General features: G+C 34.5%; 1 protein-coding gene across 4 annotated transcripts in view; it reads right to left on the bottom strand.

Annotated features, from left to right (window-relative positions):
* LOC25484657 (protein MON2 homolog) overlaps positions 1 to 18351 on the bottom strand; it is a 29520-nt gene extending 11169 nt beyond the window's left edge. The window contains exons 1-31 of one of the 4 annotated variants that reach the window (XM_024782324.2): positions 18083 to 18350; positions 17068 to 17253; positions 16639 to 16728; positions 14033 to 14106; positions 13001 to 13156; positions 12652 to 12772; positions 12407 to 12462; positions 11108 to 11162; positions 10941 to 10997; positions 10732 to 10833; positions 10341 to 10421; positions 10186 to 10238; positions 8657 to 8726; positions 8336 to 8399; positions 5973 to 6121; positions 5769 to 5896; positions 5310 to 5367; positions 5127 to 5224; positions 4926 to 5013; positions 4711 to 4776; positions 4569 to 4628; positions 3602 to 3688; positions 3175 to 3361; positions 2951 to 2994; positions 2733 to 2864; positions 2520 to 2651; positions 2378 to 2430; positions 2236 to 2284; positions 1239 to 1297; positions 873 to 1012; positions 614 to 783 (exon numbers count right to left, since the gene is read on the bottom strand). In XM_024782324.2, the coding sequence (XP_024638092.1) occupies positions 614 to 783; positions 873 to 1012; positions 1239 to 1297; positions 2236 to 2284; positions 2378 to 2430; positions 2520 to 2651; positions 2733 to 2864; positions 2951 to 2994; positions 3175 to 3361; positions 3602 to 3688; positions 4569 to 4628; positions 4711 to 4776; positions 4926 to 5013; positions 5127 to 5224; positions 5310 to 5367; positions 5769 to 5896; positions 5973 to 6121; positions 8336 to 8399; positions 8657 to 8726; positions 10186 to 10238; positions 10341 to 10421; positions 10732 to 10833; positions 10941 to 10997; positions 11108 to 11162; positions 12407 to 12462; positions 12652 to 12772; positions 13001 to 13156; positions 14033 to 14106; positions 16639 to 16728; positions 17068 to 17253; positions 18083 to 18187 (2970 nt within the window). In that variant the 5' untranslated portion in view covers positions 18188 to 18350. Of the gene's footprint in view, positions 1 to 613; positions 784 to 872; positions 1013 to 1238; positions 1298 to 2235; positions 2285 to 2377; positions 2431 to 2519; positions 2865 to 2950; positions 2995 to 3174; positions 3362 to 3601; positions 3689 to 4568; positions 4629 to 4710; positions 4777 to 4925; positions 5014 to 5126; positions 5225 to 5309; positions 5368 to 5768; positions 5897 to 5972; positions 6122 to 8335; positions 8400 to 8656; positions 8727 to 10185; positions 10239 to 10340; positions 10422 to 10731; positions 10834 to 10940; positions 10998 to 11107; positions 11163 to 12406; positions 12463 to 12651; positions 12773 to 13000; positions 13157 to 14032; positions 14107 to 16638; positions 16729 to 17067; positions 17254 to 18082 lie in introns of all 4 variants that reach the window. The other 3 variants (XM_024782328.2, XM_024782316.2, XM_024782320.2) reach the window with 3 other exon arrangements.
* Positions 18352 to 19624: the final 1273 nt, after the last annotated feature.

Below are 19624 nucleotides of genomic sequence, written 5' to 3'. Positions count from 1 at the left end.
TGGAGCATCGACAAAATCGGGTGGCCCATTAGCAACCGTCAAGCACCCTTCACCCCTAGGCCTAGACATGAGCGTTGATAAATTTAGGTGGCCCAATAATATATCTAAGATTGGCATCGATACTATCTTAGCTGAGACAGGTTCAACATTAAGAAACAAAACTAAAAGATACACAAAAGAAAGACATTCATTTGTTGACTCCGATACCTAACCTTTGTGTTGCTTCTATTTAAAGCTTGCACATCTAAGGAGATCAGAGTGGTCAGATGGATTTCTAAAGGTCTACGGAGAAGAATTGAAAGAAAAAAAATGAAAAGAGGATAGTTTTATTTAATGAATGAATGAGAATAGGAGACGGTTCTCCCCTCCAAGGGTTTTCCCCCTTACAGAGTATTTCTCCTTTCATAATACGACTATCATATGTAGAAAATTGCTTCCTCTGTCCTATTTTCAGCTAGTTATAACACACTAAAACTAAACAAACTAATCCTAACTATTCTAACTAGCCTTTATTATTTATCCTAACAGATACATATGAACATCACCAGTACACTTAATAAAGGAGGGGAAAAAAGTATACGGTAAAACAAAATTAGAAAATTAATCACCATACCTCTGGTCTCTCATCTGCCCCAAGGTTTTGAAGTAATGAAAAAACAGAGAATAAAAGCTTCTCATAATCAACACCATCTACATAAGGTCGGTCTCTCGCATTATTAGGAACACTATGTGCTTGATCCTCCATCTTTTCGCTGTCTATCTGTTTGACTATGGAACCAACACCTGAAAGGTATAACCGTTATAGAACACTTGTTATAATTCCAGAATAATGACAATTTATGGCATAGCTGGCTTGACAATGTAATTTAAACCTGTTTCCTTTTCTTCAAAAGATTCATTGAGAAGGCCCTTTGCAATGAAATCAGTCATAGTCCACAGAAGTCCAACTGCTGTCAAGCTTATGTTCAACTCCGTCTTTTGAGCACTGTATGCTCCTGTCACATCAACACACCTGTAATACATGTATCCACATAAGATGACAGAAAGAGGCTGCCAGGAAATAGTATATGTGGGCGAGTTGTGTTTGTTGTGCATACATGAACATGTAACATGAATACAACATTTATGAAGAAAGATATGTTACAATTGGAACCCAAAATATAGTCAATAGATAAAAGAAATCATATTTATGCATAAATGCAGTATGCGTGTAAATAAAGTTGAATTTGAAATCTCACACTTGAAGGCAGTCTCTAGGTAAGGCGGACAGTCCATCGTTCATTATCACTCGTAGGTTCTAAGCACAAATAAAAATTGGAAAATTAAAAAACATTATAATGTTAAAGCAAAAGGAATATATTAAGAAAAAAAAAAGTAACAATTTTTTGGAAACATGTGAATCATTTAGTTCAAGTATTTAACAAGTGCTAGTTAAACAAGCACTAAGTGGGATAAGGGTTGTTGTTGTTGCTGTTGCGAGGACTCAAAAAACTTGAAATAAGAAAGAGCCCTAAAGAATGGACTACATTTATAAGAAACTAAAACAAGAGATATTTAAACTTCAAATTGATACATAAAAACTTGAGAGAGAGAGAGAGAGAGAGAGAGAGAGAGAGTTGGTGTAGCACCTATATTAGAAAAGATGGTGGAAAATAGGTTTAGGTGGTTTAGACATGGAGAGAGAAGACCTATAGATTTTGTAGTAAGGCGGGTTGATCAGATGGAGGATACCTAGATCACTAGAGGTAGAGGAAGACCTAGAAAAACTATCAGAGAAACTATTAGGAAAGATTTGAAATTAATGAGTTGGACAGAAACATGGTTAATGATAAAACATTATGAAGTAATTTGATCCATGTAGCTGACTCCACTTAGTGGGAAAATGCTTGGTTGTTGTTGTAATAAGTAATAATAGCTTCAAATTATACCCCAGAATTAACATGTAGGTTGTAATGTAATGACAATTGATACGTATCTTATGCCTAGAAGCACACATGAATCAGAAAGCATGACAATGCCAATAAACAACAGCTAGAGGTAGAGAGAAATCGAGATTTTTTTATAAAACAAAACCATTAAAATAAATGGTCTATAGCCTTATGGAATCATTTAATTTACTTAGATGACTCCATCTACATAGAACAGGATGGATTTATTTTGTCAAAATCACAAAAATGATGAATCAATATATCAATAGCCCTGTCACAATAAATGCTGCAAACTAACTCAAGATACCTGGAAACCAAGAGTAACAAGATCCTTCTCTGGAACATCTGCTACATACCTTACAGCAAGACAAAAGTACAGGGATTAAGCAAAGAATTACCAAAAAAAATATATAATAATAAAACAGGAGCACAGGTATTAGAAGGCCAACCTCAACATTTCAAGTATATTCGGCCAGCTGTAATGAAGTTTTTCTCCATATCTCTAGAAGAATTTTAAAAATAACATCACTTGAAGAAATTAAGAATAACGAAACAAGAAAACAAAACTTGAACAATAAGCAATAGCATTACCTCTAAGACATGCAAAAGAATTTTCAAAGATCCAAGACGAACATCTACACTTTGGGTAGAAAAATAAAGAACCTTTAGAGGAGATATGACAGAACATTCAAGAGACATCATCCTATCGAGACTGGCTTCCATCTGCATATCATTCGGACACATTAAAAATCCTCCATATATAAAATATGGGGTTCTGGTTATAAAAATGGTAGAAGGTCTCACTTCCTGAGATGTTTTTAGAGACTTGAATTGTTTGTAGTTTTGGAATTGATCGGAACCTAATACTGCAGAAATAGATTGATCAAGCGCATCAAGTGCCATATTTTTCAAATGTGGATTAGGATTATCAGCAAGCTGCAAAATCACATGAGAATATCAGGAGGGATGAAAATGAAACTAGCAAATGCCATATCAAAGAAACAAAAGGTAGAGAAGGAAACCTCAAGAAAGTGACCAACAACTTGATCCCAAAACGGCTCAACCCCTACAGTGAAAAAAGGATGACAAAAATATTCAAGCCTTAATAAAACATTCAAGAGTGAATATATATTAACAAAATCTAAATAGCTGAATATCCTAAATATTACAAGTGGTGAACAGTAAAGGACAAACAACATCCAGCACAAATGAACATTCACTGTTCATAATCTTTAAAGCTACTTACTGTGAACATTATTCACAAGGATGGATATCATTCTCTCCACTGAAAAGCTGATACTTCCGAGTTTTTGACTTGTTGTTGGTCCCACACCACTTGAAGTACCCGACATGCATTGATGAGAAAGTTGACATAATGCAGAGAGGAGGGATTTTACAGCAGATATATGCATCAAAGCAGAGCTCTCAAAGAGCTTTCAAACATAAAACAATACAAGGTTAGATCAACTGGGCTATAAATTTTTCTAGAAGGAAAACTGCAGAAAAGTAAAATGAATGCTTAGTCAGTAATTAGAATCAGACTTGATTTCTCAACTTTGAATGTGAAAAGGATTTCAAGAAAAAGAGTTCCAACAAGGAAAACATATTTTTTAAGGGACTTGTACGATAACGAGACTGCAAGCACATGAATAATATTACTGAGCAATTTTCACCTGAGAGTTCAAAGAAGAGAGTATATTGAAGTCACTGTACTGAGTTGATAACTCCCTTGCGAACTTTGGGACAGGAGTAGAAACTTCCTGCAGATTTGATGGTCATGTACTCTGTAAGCTTCTACTGAAAGACATCAGAGTCCAGAAGGAAATTTAACAAAACTATGCCGCGTATGAAACTTAATTTGATAAACTTTTTATCAATGTCGTTTTAGAAGTAAACAGAATAGAGTACAACAGGATAAGATATCCTAGTGAGAAGAGGCACATGATACTTGGAAAAATCAAACAAATCAAAAACAATAAAGCTCCGATCCTTAAAAGCATTATTAACAATCACTAAAAGAAACCTTTACCAAGCACTAAAAAAGGCTGAAAGGACAATTATGTCTTAAAAAAGAGTTGTTAGCAAGAAAGATATTTTTTCTACCAAAGAACAACATAAATAGTGTATTAATATAGAGCCTTTCATCAGCTATGGTACAAACCCTTCAAACTAAGCTTAGGGAACTGACCCAGATGGATTGAGCAATAAGAAAATGTAAAAAGGCAAGCAACCATTTCATGGCTAAAGTCACATGATACACAAAAAGAGAAAGATAGCTTTCTATGTCTCCTATTTTGCAGCAATCAGTAGAAAACAGCTGTTATCAAGAACGCTTGACCTATAAGGAGAAGAACCAAGAATGGTTTTGATCTACATCTCTAACAACAATAATTACATTGGGACTCAAAAGCTATCTCTATATTCTACTTTTAGTGTTTTATCTTTTAGCAATTCAAAATCAAACAACAAGCCCATTTATCCATTTACATGGCCATAGCATGGCCCTGCATAATAGTGACCACATCTTATCACCAACAAGAAAAAAGGTCATTGCTTCAATAATGCTAATCCATGAATTCCGCAAAATTTGTTTGGCAATTGAAGCTCATTTGACTGGACAATAATAGGACAAAAAAATACCTGAGTAGTAGCGTGTGGGGAATGAATTGCTCGATCTAAAGCTGCTAAAGTTTCCAAAACCTGCCGGTATTAATCATGACCACTCATTAGGTAAAAAACCAAATTTATTAACAGAAAATGGGAGAAAAATATAATAACGTACCAAAACCCAGGATGGACCCAAAACATTATGCAATCGATGAGCAATGTTGAAGAGAGTCCTCAGGGCCTATAGTTCACAAAATCAACCAGGGATGTATATATATGAGTAGTTACAATGACAAAATCAAATATACACTAGGAAAGATTATTTGGAGAAAAATTATTACAGTCAAGGAAAGTTATACACATTGCCATACATATAACCAGAAGGAATACCTGTACATTCTTGGGCGTAAGCACAATGCTATCCCTCTGGTCAACTGATAGTTCTGACCGTTTTGATACAGGAGACGGCAAAGCACTGCTAATATCTCAAATTATAGCCAAAATCTCAGTACTGTCAGCTTAAATTCTTTAAAGACAGCCAAATAAATGATAGTAAATAGAAAGAAATAAGTCGACATTTAAACACCATACCTCTTTTTTTCAGTTTCAACGGGAAAGTTGATGGTAAATTTGCATAGGGAGGCAAGAAATGAGTTTAAAGGCTCTACAGTTCGAAGAATCCCACAAGCCTGTGAAATCATATAATCCCTATAACGTTTTTAAAAGTTTCAAGTTGATTTCAGATGTCACTAAAAAACTCCAAAATGGAGGTACCTGAGTGAATGCTTGATATCCCTTCAATATTTCCAATACAATGGCCTCTCCTTGTGACCTTTAAATTAACCACAAGTTAGATGTCAAGAATATACTGAAATCATAAAAAAACAACATAGGAGTAGGATAAACTGAAACCAGCTGAGTATAAATTAATTCTTAGATAACATTTTATCGAATAAGTTTCTCAAAATCCAGCAAACTATTAAATATAGCTACCATGAATGTTGTCCACACCCAATTTTCGTATGAATAAGTTTGTACCTATCTGTACACTTCATGTCTTTTTACCATCGGATGAAAGAAAGAAAAAAATCAGATGCAAGACTAACATGACAGTCAAAAAGTAAAAAAGTTTGAGATAGAACGGAGTCAGTTTTATAATAGGTTATTAAACGGTGTAAGATCATTCCACCAGTATCAATTTTTATTTATACAAAAAATGAATGTAACACAAACCTTGATAGAATAAGGGATAATGCATCCAGTATCGTCAACCACAGCGAGTCAACCATTGAGAGGCAGAGAACTGCAGTTTTACCAGCCCATTTCACAGGTGGATTATTATCACATCTAGGGGACTCCAGCTGAATTGAAGTAGACAACTGGCCATTAAGCAACATAACCAAAAGAAAGAAAAAAGAAGGCAATATGTAAAATTACCTCTCCAACATCTATGGCTTCATCTGTTAAAGTCGCAACAGTGAAAACGACTCCTAAGAGTCCTTCAACTGCCAAAGTTATGGCATGTGCTTCACTGGCAACTAAGACTGCAGAATTGGATGCATCATTATCTAGACTCCATTCAACCCCTACAGAAGGAATGGCATATAATTTGTTATCATATCACTCAAATATCATGATGTCCCATGCTACTACTGAACTTAAACAACCCCTAGGTGCAAAACAATTAAGCCACGAAGAAGAAGACAGGTAACTTTTATGAGTATCCAGAAAGAGCTCAGAATTGTTACAAATGAATAGACAATCGCATCAAATATATCATGTCATACATTTTAATTTTTTATTTTTTTTACAGAGAACTGCAAGACCAATTTTAATTCAAATTACAGAACATTTTCCAGTTGGCAAAATATAGCCTGATATACATCAATAACAATTTCTTTCTTGTTCATCACTTAATTTTTTGTCAAGAATTTAGATCAAATTTGGCAGAGGAAAAGTCATATAAAGTTTATAATTTTTAGAGATGTTAAAAAATTCAAATAGACCATAATTAGGAGACATGGATCATATAGATAACCGAAGACTTCAAATAAACTAATTCACAACAATGAATCGTGTTGCATGAAGCTTCAGCCTTCAGATATTAACCAAGCACAAACAAAGATAGGAATAATTATTCCATTCTTGGCCACATACCCTACATGTTAATGGGAATATATTTCAGTCTGTTCCCGTAGGAGTTTTGATTCTTAGTTAATTTAGTGTAAAAAGTTTTGCTCCGACTGCTAAAATGATTTGGTGCTTTTCATTGGAACATTACTCCCTTCAGCACTAGGATATCCATAGTTTATATGATAGGATGCCGTCGATGTCGTCCAAGCCTCTCATTTAGTCTTTGGAAATTTCTTGCTCTAGGTTAAACTACCTTCAAGTTTTTGCTTTTCTTCAAGGACAGTAACAATTCTCATCAAATTTTGACAAGCCCGCAATTAGGAGATATTTCTTTTTGTTGTGCTTTTCCATGCTTGTATCAACTTTCTTCTCAATATTGATCTCTTACACTGATTTTATAGCGCCTTTTTTCATGGAAGTTCAATTGACAGGGAAATTCTGAATCAGAGTCCCTTTTGGGCGTCCTCGAAACCTAGACTCTTCATTTATCTTCTTTCCCCAATAAGAGTAGTTAATCCCTTGATCTTTCTAGAGATTTTTCATGTAAATCTTTTTCAATTCCTCAATCATTCCCTGAATAAGATGCTTTCTAATCTGAAAAGATAAAATAAAGTCGTCTATGGAGTAGGGATACTTGTCTTCATGACAAACTAATGAAGATATCGAAATCTCCCTCTAAGGTCAGGTCATATTATTTGGAGTGTGGTACTTTATAATAGAACTAATATTAATGGCATGCTGCTCATAGGCCACATAAGACTACTTCCACTGATAGGTGTGCAATGCATTGTGTTTGCTCAGAATCTGCACTTAATTTGTTATCAAATTGTTCTGCTTCTGTTTCTATATATCAATCTGTATTTGGTGTTTTCAGTCAACATTGGGTATGTCCTAGAATCATGGACCTATTTCACAGATACGTTGAGAGATTGAGAAACTATTATATTAATCTTCTCTTTTGCAAGTGTTTGATTGTTTTGTTCTTCTGTTTTACTGGATTTCGTATCCTCCTCACACTTTGTAATTCTTTCTTTTCATCTCAATGAATTTTTTCTTTTATACAAAGTACCCGTTTGTACAAAAATCACTCCAGCTGTCCAGCAAAATAGACTAATCAAATTCTTCAAAAAAATAAATAAAAGACTAATCAAAGGGTGACCAGATATGAGCTCTAAAATCATCATGTCAAACAGGGGTTGATAGTTTAACTAGTATTTGAAAAAGAATAAGAAAAAGAACAGAAAAAAAAATGGGAAGATAACACAGAAATGGACAAAAATGCATTATTTTGAAAAGCCAAACAACAAAAGATAGAAATAGCAGAAAACATTCAATGTCAGCAAACGAGTTACCGGCTGGATATTTTAAAGATAGAAAAAAAATGGTAATGGACAATAAAAAAACACCTGCGTAACAAAGTGTACGATTTCATCTAAAGATAGTAAAAAATAATTCGGTAAACAGGAATTGGTATTATCAACAAAGTATCATCCATTCAAATTACAAAATAGACTGAACACAAAAACACCGCAGCAGGATTACAAGCGGACTTTCCACTCAGCTAATATGAACCTCTGAGAAAATAAAGGAAATTATAACAAATATTTGACTTCACAAAAGAGACAGAACTCAACAGCATTGCTCCACCAAAATATGAAAATGAATACCTTTGGCTTTGCTACTAAACATTCCTGCAACAGCTGCCAGGCTCTCCTCACTTGATTCTTGAAACTACAGAATGCACACAAAGTTTGTAATAACCAAAAACTTTATTTTCAAATATTGACAAAAGGAAGAAACTCAGACTCCTGTCCCCCCAAGTCTATGCATGGTATGCAAGGGCAGGATGAGAAGATGTATGGTATTAATTAAAGTCAGCTGAAGAAAGTAGGCAGTGTTCTAAGCAATCAACCAGATATATGCAATTCAATTTTCTTTGTACCATAATACATTGAAAATGAATGGATTTTTAAGCTGTCAAATCATACCTGTACATTTGAAACAACCCTAGCAAGAGCTTTGACCATTCCCTCCACAACATTTGTGTTCTTAGGGTGCCTACAATGCCAATGGATAGAATTAATGGATAATAATATCCTGTCATGAAAACTATCTAATGACAAGCTGTTTCGAGTCCTTTTAAATTGTTGGCCTATGTTTTCTATCATACAACAAGAAATATGAAGGAAAAAAAAAAATTAAAGAAACCAACTAGGATGCCCGATCTCTCTGCATATCAGAAAATTAGCTTCTTCAAAATATGCATCGGTAGAGGACCAAAAAGAAATCATGTATATATACTGTAGCACATTGTTGAAATTGGGCCTAACTCATCCTTACAAAACCAGCGTGTAAGGTGAGGAGTGTCTTACTCTTTATAAACTCTTATCAAGAGTTCTATCTATCCAACGTGGGACTTAGGTTTTTCCCAATACACCCCCTCACGCCTAGCACTATTGGGCTTGCTGCATGTATAAATGGTGGGTGGCCCGAATCGATAGGTTCTGATACCATGTTGAAATTGGGCCCGAATCATCCTCACGCCTAGCACTATTGGGCTTGCTGCATGTATAAATGGTGGGTGGCCCGAATCGATAGGTTCTGATACCATGTTGAAATTGGGCCCGACTCATCCTTACAAAGCAGGCTTGTAAGGTGAGGAGTGCCTTACTCTTTATAAACTCTAATCAAGAGTTCTATCTATCCAATGTGGGACTTGCGTTTTTCCCAATACACCCTTATGCCCAACACTATTGGGCTTGGTGCGTGTATGAATGGTGGGTGGCTCAAATCGATAGGCTCCGATGCCATGTTGAAATTGGGCCTAACTCATCCTTACAAAACCGGCTTGTAAGGTGAGGAGTGCATCCTCTTTATAAACTCTTAACAAGAATCCTATCAATCCAATGTGAGACTTGAGTTTTTTCCAAATACACCCCCTCACCCAACACTATTGAGCTTGGTGCGTGCATAAATGGTGGGTGGCCCAAATCGATAGGCTCGGATACCATGTTGAAATTGGGCCTAACTCATCATTACAAAACCAGTTTGTAAGGAGAGGAGTGTCTTACACTTTATAAACTCTTATCAAGAGTTCTATCCAATGTGGGACTTGGGTTTTTCCCAATATAACAAGTACTGGGGCAATAAGACACCCTTAAAGACCCCAAGCATTCAACTCAAGCCACATGCACCAAAGAATTGCATAACCTGCATGTCGCCATATAGGCTTCAAGACTAAACACGCACATACATAGACCAAGGCCTTCTAGACTCTAGCATTGAGCATAATATAGTTGAGTTTATTACACACATACATATATGGGTCTTGCTAACTTAGGGCACTCTTTAAGGATTCCTAATTAAGAAAATGTTTATTGAAAAAGTTAAATAATTCAATTTTCAATTCATTGAATGCGTCCGTTTCTATAAAAAAAACTTACTATTTAAAGGTTGTTAAAGAGTTCCCTAAGGGCATTCGTTAGCATTTCCCTACACAGATATATATTGAACTTACATATCAAAATTATGGAAAAGAATCCGCAATGTCCGGGCCTCAACGCAGAATCCCTACACACCACCATTTTTGGTTGTTAGATTAATAAAAACTTGAGAGTAAATCAACAACTCATACAAAAGAAAATAAAAAATAATACAACACAACTACATTACCCTCAAAATCTCAAGAACAAGAATACGATGCCATAATGGCAAATCAAGAAAAGTAGCCTTCAGTAACATACTGAGAAAAACCTGCACATAAATCGAAAATATTAGCATCTGTCAATTCTGTGAGATGCTATTAAAATATTTCAAAGGGGGTTGACAATAAACGTCAACATAACAAAAGCTTTTTATCTTAGGTTATCAACTAAAATTAGATCTCGGTTGGGGAATGACTTTATACACTCTTAGGAGTCACGGAACATTACAATTAACATCATTCAATTACCAAACTACCCCTGCTCCACACACCCACACAAAAAAAGACAATTGCACCGACCATTTCTGTAACTTAATTGGTGAGCCATGTGGCAAGATAAAAAAGGAAATAGAAGCTTACCTCACACTCGGTGATAAGGGAAGAACTATAAAGCCTTATAATATGAGCAACTGAACGCAAGACCAAACGACGAAAGCTAGGTTCACCAGCTTCTCCTTCAAGCTGATTGACATAGTAAAAAATTATGAATAGTGTTCTATTTACACATAAAATTACGCATAAAGAATCTCAACAGTGATATCATCATCATACTACATGGTTCAGGGTACCTCAGCATTAGTACGAAGAGAAGTCATGAGAATTGAACATATCTGCCGTCGTAAAGCCTGACAAGTTTTGTGCAAATATATTAAAATAAATGAACAAAAGAAATGCTAGTGCCTGGTATGATTAAAAGACCAGCAACAACACTCTGAATTACAACAAACATATTCACCTGTTCGTAGGGTATCAAGGTTCTGAAAACAGCCACATAATTGGACAAAATGAACCTGTAAAACCCCTTCAGAATATTATCACGAAGATTGAAGAGCAGTGCATAATCTTGCAGATTAATATAGTGTTTAAGTAGAACAAATAAATAGAATTCACCATCCTGGTGAAACAAATTCAAAAGAACTGTGGTGACCCGATTTGTAAAACATACATGTCTATGGCTTGAAACGCTACGTAAGTGGAAACAAATTAATGTATAATGTAAAACAATTTATTAGACTTTCAAAATTTAAAAGCAAAAGAATATAATCAGCCTCATACATTAGTAGGCTATAACGTAATACAAAAAATACACGAGAACATTTTCTATTAGGGAATTAATATCTGCATGAGGCTTGCGATAATGATAAACCATTATGAAGGGGGGGAACTGGAAAGCAATCACAGCGCAAAAATTTCAAAAGTCATCACTGTATAATAAGAAACACTCAACAGACAAACCAATAATTTAACTTCCACCTCTAATGCTTCCAGTCACCAAATTCAAATGTTAATTTACAAATCAAATTATACATGCATATGAAATTGGATAATTTGAAATATCATCCAAAAAGTAAATGATGCATAATGAGTATGACGAGCATTATCTATATTAAGCCACAGACATTATCTATATTAAGCCACATTCTAATGACCAAAATCATTTAAAAAGATTAGAATATAATGTGATACCAACGTGGACTACATGGTCTGTGTTAAGTAGGTCTAAGAGTGTCCTCTCTCTTTTTTGACAAAAAAAAAATAAAAAAATTATGACTAGATTGGCAAGTTAGAAAATACATCTTGAAGGGTGAAGAGTGTAGATAATTATTTCCATCTTGCAACACATTTTGATTCTTGTTTTGCTTTAGTGAATAAGAAATACAAGAATTTCCATTTTTTTCAACCAAAGAAGAAAGACATGGTAAAATAAATAAACACTCCTTTGGACACTTCTTGTGATCAAAAGAATACTAATACTGATCATGTGTTCATGGTTCAATCAGGTGACATTTAAGCACAAGAAAACAATGGAACAGGTAGTTGAATCGAGGTAACTCAACCAGAATATCTGATCAAAAAATATTAGAATTTTACACTGGGCCTAACACATTCTTACAAAACCAGCTTGTAGGGTGAGGGGTGCCACTCATAATAAACTCTAGTCAGGTCTTGTCTTTAATCTATGTGGGACTTGGTTTTTCCAATAAAAAAGTAGCTGCAAAATAGCACAAAGCACAAGTTCCAAAATATTTCTTACTCAAGAATATCAAGTGCAAACGTCCTCTGAACAATGTTTACGCGCAGCCAAATTGCCTGTATAATAGACAGGAAGCTAATGTCATCAAGTAAGCAATGGCACTTAACGAAGTATCAGCATCACCACTAATTGAATGAATAAAATATGAGTGCTTAAACGGATTTCTTAAGACACACACAGACAGGAAATTTGAACAAAATGGATATCATGCTAGGGGGAGAAAAAAGTTCCAAATAAGCACATACAGATCCACCTGCAGCAAGAGATGTCAGGTCTTCAAGCAAACGCAGCCCAAGTTTCCCAGTTTCAGTCAACGTCTCCCTCATCACATGAGGCCCTCCAAATGTAGATTCATGATCTAATGAGCTGCATGATTATTAACATAATACAACTTCAAATCGTGATATTTACATAGTCTACATGAGAAAACACTATTAAACGGGTCTTATATAGAATTAAAAACGTTTAAATGCACTTTTGGTTCCCTTATTGTAATGTGCTGACAGGATAAAGCTTTTTACACTGACAGTGCATGAAAATGAAACCCATGAAGGAATAGTGATCTGCAATTGCGTCAAAAAGGGGAAAGCATACTCAGACAAATTGATGCTTCGGTTAACATCACCAGTAACTGAATTAGTCCGTGAGAGCTGCCCTCCATAACCAAATTTTCCGGCAGGAAGAGACTCAGCCAAAACTACTTGGTCGAAAACCAAGGCAACTGCTTGCCTGAAGGTAGCTGCAGCAGTACTGCAAAACAATTGCAGACACACACACACACATAAGACACGAAAGCTAGCTGATTGTAACATTATATATATGGTAGACAGGACCAAACAAAAACAGTCATCAGGTGTCAAACTTAGAGACTTACACCAGTTAATAACTTCATGTAGGAGGTGAAATTTACCAAACCCGACAGTTGAATTCAGAATTATTATCAAGATCAAATTTATAAAATGGTGACAACTACATAACTCATCAACAAAAGGTGGGTAGAGTTACCCATGCTGAGTTGGCACCAATCAAAATCAGTCATTTGCCTTCCACTATTTATGAATGATTCTGATTGGTGCCAACTCAGCATGGGTAACTCTACCCACCTTTTATTGATGGGTAAATAAGAATTTTCCTTCATGCAAATAAAAAAATCATTTGACACTTCATCGCACTACTATATTTAGATTGATACTATATTGTTTAATAGATAAGTAAATGTTCTTTATTAGATAACACACTTAGAAGAATCCACATTATTTGAAACTTGATATGCATCATGGTGGAGATAATATCACGTAATACAATATTCAGATTGGTAAGATTTGTTTTCTACATGAAGTGCTCAATTTAATTCCTGAGTTTGATACTCGGTGTATATTTGATTCAGTCCCTATAAGAGGTCTTTTTATATGAGTGGAAGGAATAGATCTTGGTCACATAATCATACATGGTCCAAGATTGGAAGTTATTTAATGGTCACCTGACTGCTTAAAAAGTCACACTTTTTAATTTTAACTATTTATAGTAGAATTTGTTAAAAAAAAACTATTTATAGTAGAATCTAAACACCGAGATTTACTCTCCTACTTAAGTGTATATACAATAGGTATGCATGTGTGTGCTTACTTTCGCACACTGTCAGAAGATCGACTGTTTTCAAGAAGCCTGAGACAGATGCCAAGAGCTTGAGACATAGTATCCTGAAATTAACAAGATATAGTGATAAAAATAAAAAATCAGACACAGGTAAAGGTGATTCCAGTAGGTCTTTTTTTATATGAAAACATTGAAATTGAACCAAACGTGGACTGCATATCATTTTTATCAGTGTTTTCATTTATCACATAATGATTTGGCCATTTGGCTGGATGTTGTATTACATGGTTTGTCCAAATACCAATGACCCAAATGCCCCAAGTGTATAAAAAACTTAACCTTAAAATTTAATCAGTCATTTTTTATATTGTTAGGTCATCACTGTATCATCTTTATCAGTGTTTTCATTAATCACATAATGATTTGGCCATTTGGCTGGATGTTGTATTACATGGTTTGTCCAAATACCAATGACCCAAATGCCCCAAGTGTATAAAAAACTCAACCTTAAAATTTAATCAGTCATTTTTTATATTGTTAGGTCATCAGATTTGCTCATTCTAGTCACAGAAGCATACAAGTCTGCACCAAAAATAGTGAATTACTATTCAATATAATGCTTAAATTGGATTAGGTGAAAGGTATGGGCAGCCTATAGAGCTAAGATGAATACTAATTAGTTCAGCTTTACAAATTAGTATTTATCCTTACAAAACCGGCTTGTAAGGTGAGGAGTGCCTCCTCTTTATAAACTCTTCTCAAGAGTACTATCTGAAAAGTGAATTTTTGCTTATAACAGCGATCGGAGGCCAGAGGGAGTACATAACTATACCGTGCGTATTGACTTAACCAATAATTCTAATGAGACCCATAGCTATGCAGCTTTAACTCACTAGTCCCAACATGTCAGTTAAAAATAGGATAAGGTTGAATCTATGAAGCACGGACACTCCTCATGGTGCGTCCTAGTGTTGGACACACGTCAGTGTCCGGCACTCATATAACGCTCGTACAACACGTGTCGGATAACTCAAAGGAGTGTCCTAAAAAACTCGTTTTTTCTTTGGTTCGACACACCTTCAACACTTCTCAGACACACCATAGACTCGTCTACAGTAATAATGGACGTGTCTAAAATAAATTAGAACAGAAAAGGTTTTAAAAGTTATATAATAGTATATTAATTTGGTATTTGAAAAATTCTTGCATGTGCACATTTTTTCACATACAAACATCTTCACCTTCTACAGTATTCAAGGATAGTGATTACTTAGTGGGTTAAAAACCTTAAATTTGATTGTACTCCCTCCGTCTCATAATAACTAAGCCATTTGTAAAAAAATATTGTCCCAAGAATATTAATTCATTTTATTTTCAATACAACATTAATTACTTCTTTCCAATTATAATTCTAATTAATACCACTTCCAATTCAATATTTGACATTTATGATAAACAAGAATGCACCAATATTTGACAAAGACACTCAAAACCATTGTTCTCTCTCTTTCATTTATACACTTTTCTTAATCTGTGTGAAATGTTCAACTGGCTCAGTTAAACTGGGATGGAGGGAGTACATTATTTTCAATTATTTGGTAGGAAATTGATAGCTTAAGGTGAAATACTAACATATCTCGTTTTAGAACATGATTTAATATTTTATTTAATATATATACTCCCTCCAGTCTCATATATAAGCAACAAAGAAATAATTCACGCCCCTTAAGGCCTTGTTTAGGAGTTTTGAGGGGAGGGGAGGGCTTTTGGAGATGAGAAATACAGAGGAAAATGGAGAAATCTTTCAGATTTTTTGAAAGAGTGTTTTTCTAGAGAACAATGAATAATTGTTTATGATTAATATAATTTTAATTTTAATAATATTTTAACAACATAGATTGAATTTGAAGAATTCATATAAACCCTCCTCCAATACAATTTGAGTTCCCCCAAAATGGGAGGATTTTGTATTATAAAGAAAAATGAATCCCCAAAGCCTTCCCCTTTCAAAGTCCTCTAGATCTTCATTGTTCAATACTTTGTGTGTGTGTGTCGAAATTGGTGTCCTATGTTTTTGCCATTAACAGTTTGTACATCATTGTTCAATACTTCTAATGAGTAAAATTGTCAAATTCAGAATGTCATAATTGTATCAACTACCGCGAATACCAGCAGATAACAGACAAAAACGACGTGGTTTTAACCTCAATGGAATTTTCAGAACAATCTTTCTTCTTTGGACCCAATGAGAATTGGGAGGATTTTGTATTATAAAGAAAAATGAACCTCCAAAGCCTTTCCCTTTCAAAGTCCTCTAGATCTTCATTGTTCAATACTCTGTGTGTGTGTGTGTGTGTGTGTGTGTCAAAGTTGGTGTCCTACTTTTTTGACATTAACAGTTTGTACATCATTGTTGAATACTTCTACCAAGTAAAATTGTCGAATTCAGAATGTCATAATTGTATCAACAATCCACATCACAATAATACATGGTCCTTATTTAGATCTAGTACTTTTGTTTTGAACAATGTTTATCTACAATTATCTTACCTACTACATTCCAGGGCCAGCCAAGATATAATACAGTTTAGAAACGGCAAACAGTAGCACGCATAGTTCATGCTGTTGAAACTAACCTCGTTTTCAGGGTGTAAACGTGACTGAAAAATTATTGATATTGTTTGAAGGGTCTTCAGCTGAACACCCTCATCCGCCATTTCAGCATGCTGCAAGGGTTAAGCAGCAGGTTATCAATGTACCTCCGTACTTGAATAAACTTAAATATCAAATTCCGGCTCTTGCATAAATCCTCTATTATTGAACTCAGCCATCGAATCAAAGTACCCCCTCTGGTCTCAAATATAAGCAAAACTTGGCCAAAGAAAGCTAATCTATTTGATCCACTTTCTTTGACCAATTTTTTCTTATACATGAGACCAGATGGAATAGCAATCAAGCATAGCAAGGCCAAAAAATAAACATTATGACGCAATCAATATGGCCAAAAGTAAGGCCACGGTGCAAATTTCAAAACCATTACACAATCTAACTAGTTTCAAGCTTACGTCTTTCAATGTCGATAAAATCTCCCTCGTAGCAGATGGAGAAATGGCATCATGAGATATCAGTTTCTGAAGACAAGAGAGTCCAATAATGCTAAGCTTGACGGTTCGAACCTCACATGCCATCAAAAAGATTCGTAATATGTCGTCATTATGCGCAATTTCACTAGGACTTGATAATGTACGAAGCTGCAAGTAAGACATGTAAAGACTTTATCATTTACATTTTATCATCAAAATTCTAACAAAGCACTACTTTTAAAAACTGCTTCTGATATAATTGTTTCACTTACTGCATCTAGCATAATAAATTCAAAACGTTTCCAATGAATTTTCCATCACTAGCACTTTCCTAAATATTGATCCAAGCATCATTTACAAACTTAACACTAAAACCTATCATTCAATTCAATCAAGTGACATTTCAATAATTGCGATGATCAACTAGCAAATAAGTTGAAATTGAAATCGATAGAATCGAATTTCTTCAGTGTATGAATTTGGACAAAAGTGATACTTCGAAAACAGCTTCCAATATTACACTTCCTGCATCTAACATAATAAATTCAGAACGTTGCAATGAATTTTCCGTCACTAACACTTCCCTAAATATTGATCCAAGCATCACTCAACAATTGACATCAACATTTTATAATCACTAAATTCCCTTTAAACTAAAACCTGCATTTCAATAATTGTGATGATCTACCAGCAAAGAATGTTGATGAATTTTCCGTCACTGACACTTTCCTAAATATTGATCCAATCATCATTTACATTTAAACTAAAACCTAGAATTCAATTCATTCGCATGACATTTCAACAATCGATATGATCTAGAAGCTTAGAAGTTGATAATTGAAATCTAAAATCAGTTAATCACATTTTTCTTCCATTAAAATCAGTTCATAAACTAACCAAACACTTCGCACATAGTTCCGATTTGAAAAAATCAAATCGCAATGCAGAAGAATTTCAGTTACAAGCTAAATCAAATGCAATTGAAAAGTTTCAGCACCTTGAGAATAGCATGCTCTGCACCGTCTTTAACAGCGGGATAGCGACGTCGAGCTTCGGCGGAGAGAGCGCGGAGGTCAGATTCCAAGACCGCCATGAAAGCCATCTCGGAAGAACGAGTGAGGACTCTTCGTCAGGGTGATCGAGTTTGTTATGAGTTTTTACCACTCGGGGAAGGAAGTGTGGTGTTCGTAGATCTTGTCTTGAGTCAGCGAAAAATGCAGAGATCCGCAACGCAGTGACTCGCACGTGTGGAAGAGTTGGGTCGATGTAAGAAAATTTAGAAAATTGCTTTCTTTTTTTCTTAAATGTGTGTTTAGTCCTTCCGTTAAAAAAAAAACCAAAACTAACGGTGTGCCACGTGGCCCAATCATGACATGCCACGTGGCACACTAAAAAACAAAAAAAAAATCAATATTTAATTATTATTTTATTCATTATTTTTTTTACTTAAAAATATCATTAGTCCCTGCACTTTCTGCATTTTTTTATATTAGTCCCTGCACTTTGGTATTAGTCCTTGAAATTTTATTTTTTTTAAATACTTTTTATTATGTTTTAATTATTGTTTTGTTCATTATTTTTATTGAGAATAATCATAAAAAAATCTTTGTTAAAAAAAATGAAGTAATAATTGTATAACATTGCAAATGAAAATTGTATCGTATTAACACCGTAACAATAGATAAAAATCAACAAAGAAGATGGAAATTAAATTGCACTTTGACAATATAGGAATTTAATTTTTTGTTACAATCAATTTATGGGGGAGACTATATTGCCAAAGTGCAATTTAATTTCCATCTTCTTTGTTGATTTTTATCTATTGTTACGGTGTTAATACGATACAATTTCCATTTGCAATGATTTGCAATGTTATACAATTATTACTTCATTTTTTTTAACAAAGATTTTTTGATTTTATTTTTTTATGATTATTCTCAATAAAAATAATGAACAAAACAATAATTAAAACATAATAATTTCATTGAAAGTATTTAAAAAAAAAAAAAAGTTCAAGGACTAATACCAAAGTGCATGGACTAATATCAAAAAATGTTGAAAGTGCAGGGACTAATGATATTTTTAAGTAAAAAAAATAATGAATAAAATAATAATTAAATATTGATTTTTTTTTTGTTTTTTAGTGTGCCACGTGGCATGTCATGATTGGGCCACGTGGCACACCGTTAGTTTTGGTTTTTTTTTTAACGGAAAGTTAACGGAAGGACTAAAGCCAAAAGTTTTAGAAAGTGCAGGGACCAATGCCAAACAAAAAAAAGCGTAGGGACCAATGCCAAAACTGGGCGAAAGTGCAGGGACTAAACACACATTTAAGCCTTCTTTTTTTTGTTAAGGGAGAAAATTATTTTTCTTTTTTGGATTTTGGTCGTTTAAACAATTCAGCGTGAGTTAACCGAAGCTCGATATCCAATCTGAGTTAACTACTTAACTTACGTTGGTATTCAACGTGAGCTAACATATGTTGGTTTCCAACGTGAGTTAACATCCGTTGGTTCTAGGTAGGCTAATAGAACAACAT

The sequence above is a fragment of the Medicago truncatula genome, chromosome 1 (assembly GCF_003473485.1).
Source record: "Medicago truncatula cultivar Jemalong A17 chromosome 1, MtrunA17r5.0-ANR, whole genome shotgun sequence".
NCBI lineage: Eukaryota > Viridiplantae > Streptophyta > Magnoliopsida > Fabales > Fabaceae > Medicago > Medicago truncatula.
The sequence above is the reverse complement of the archived record's forward strand: the minus strand, read 5'-3'. Positions and strand labels throughout refer to the sequence as shown.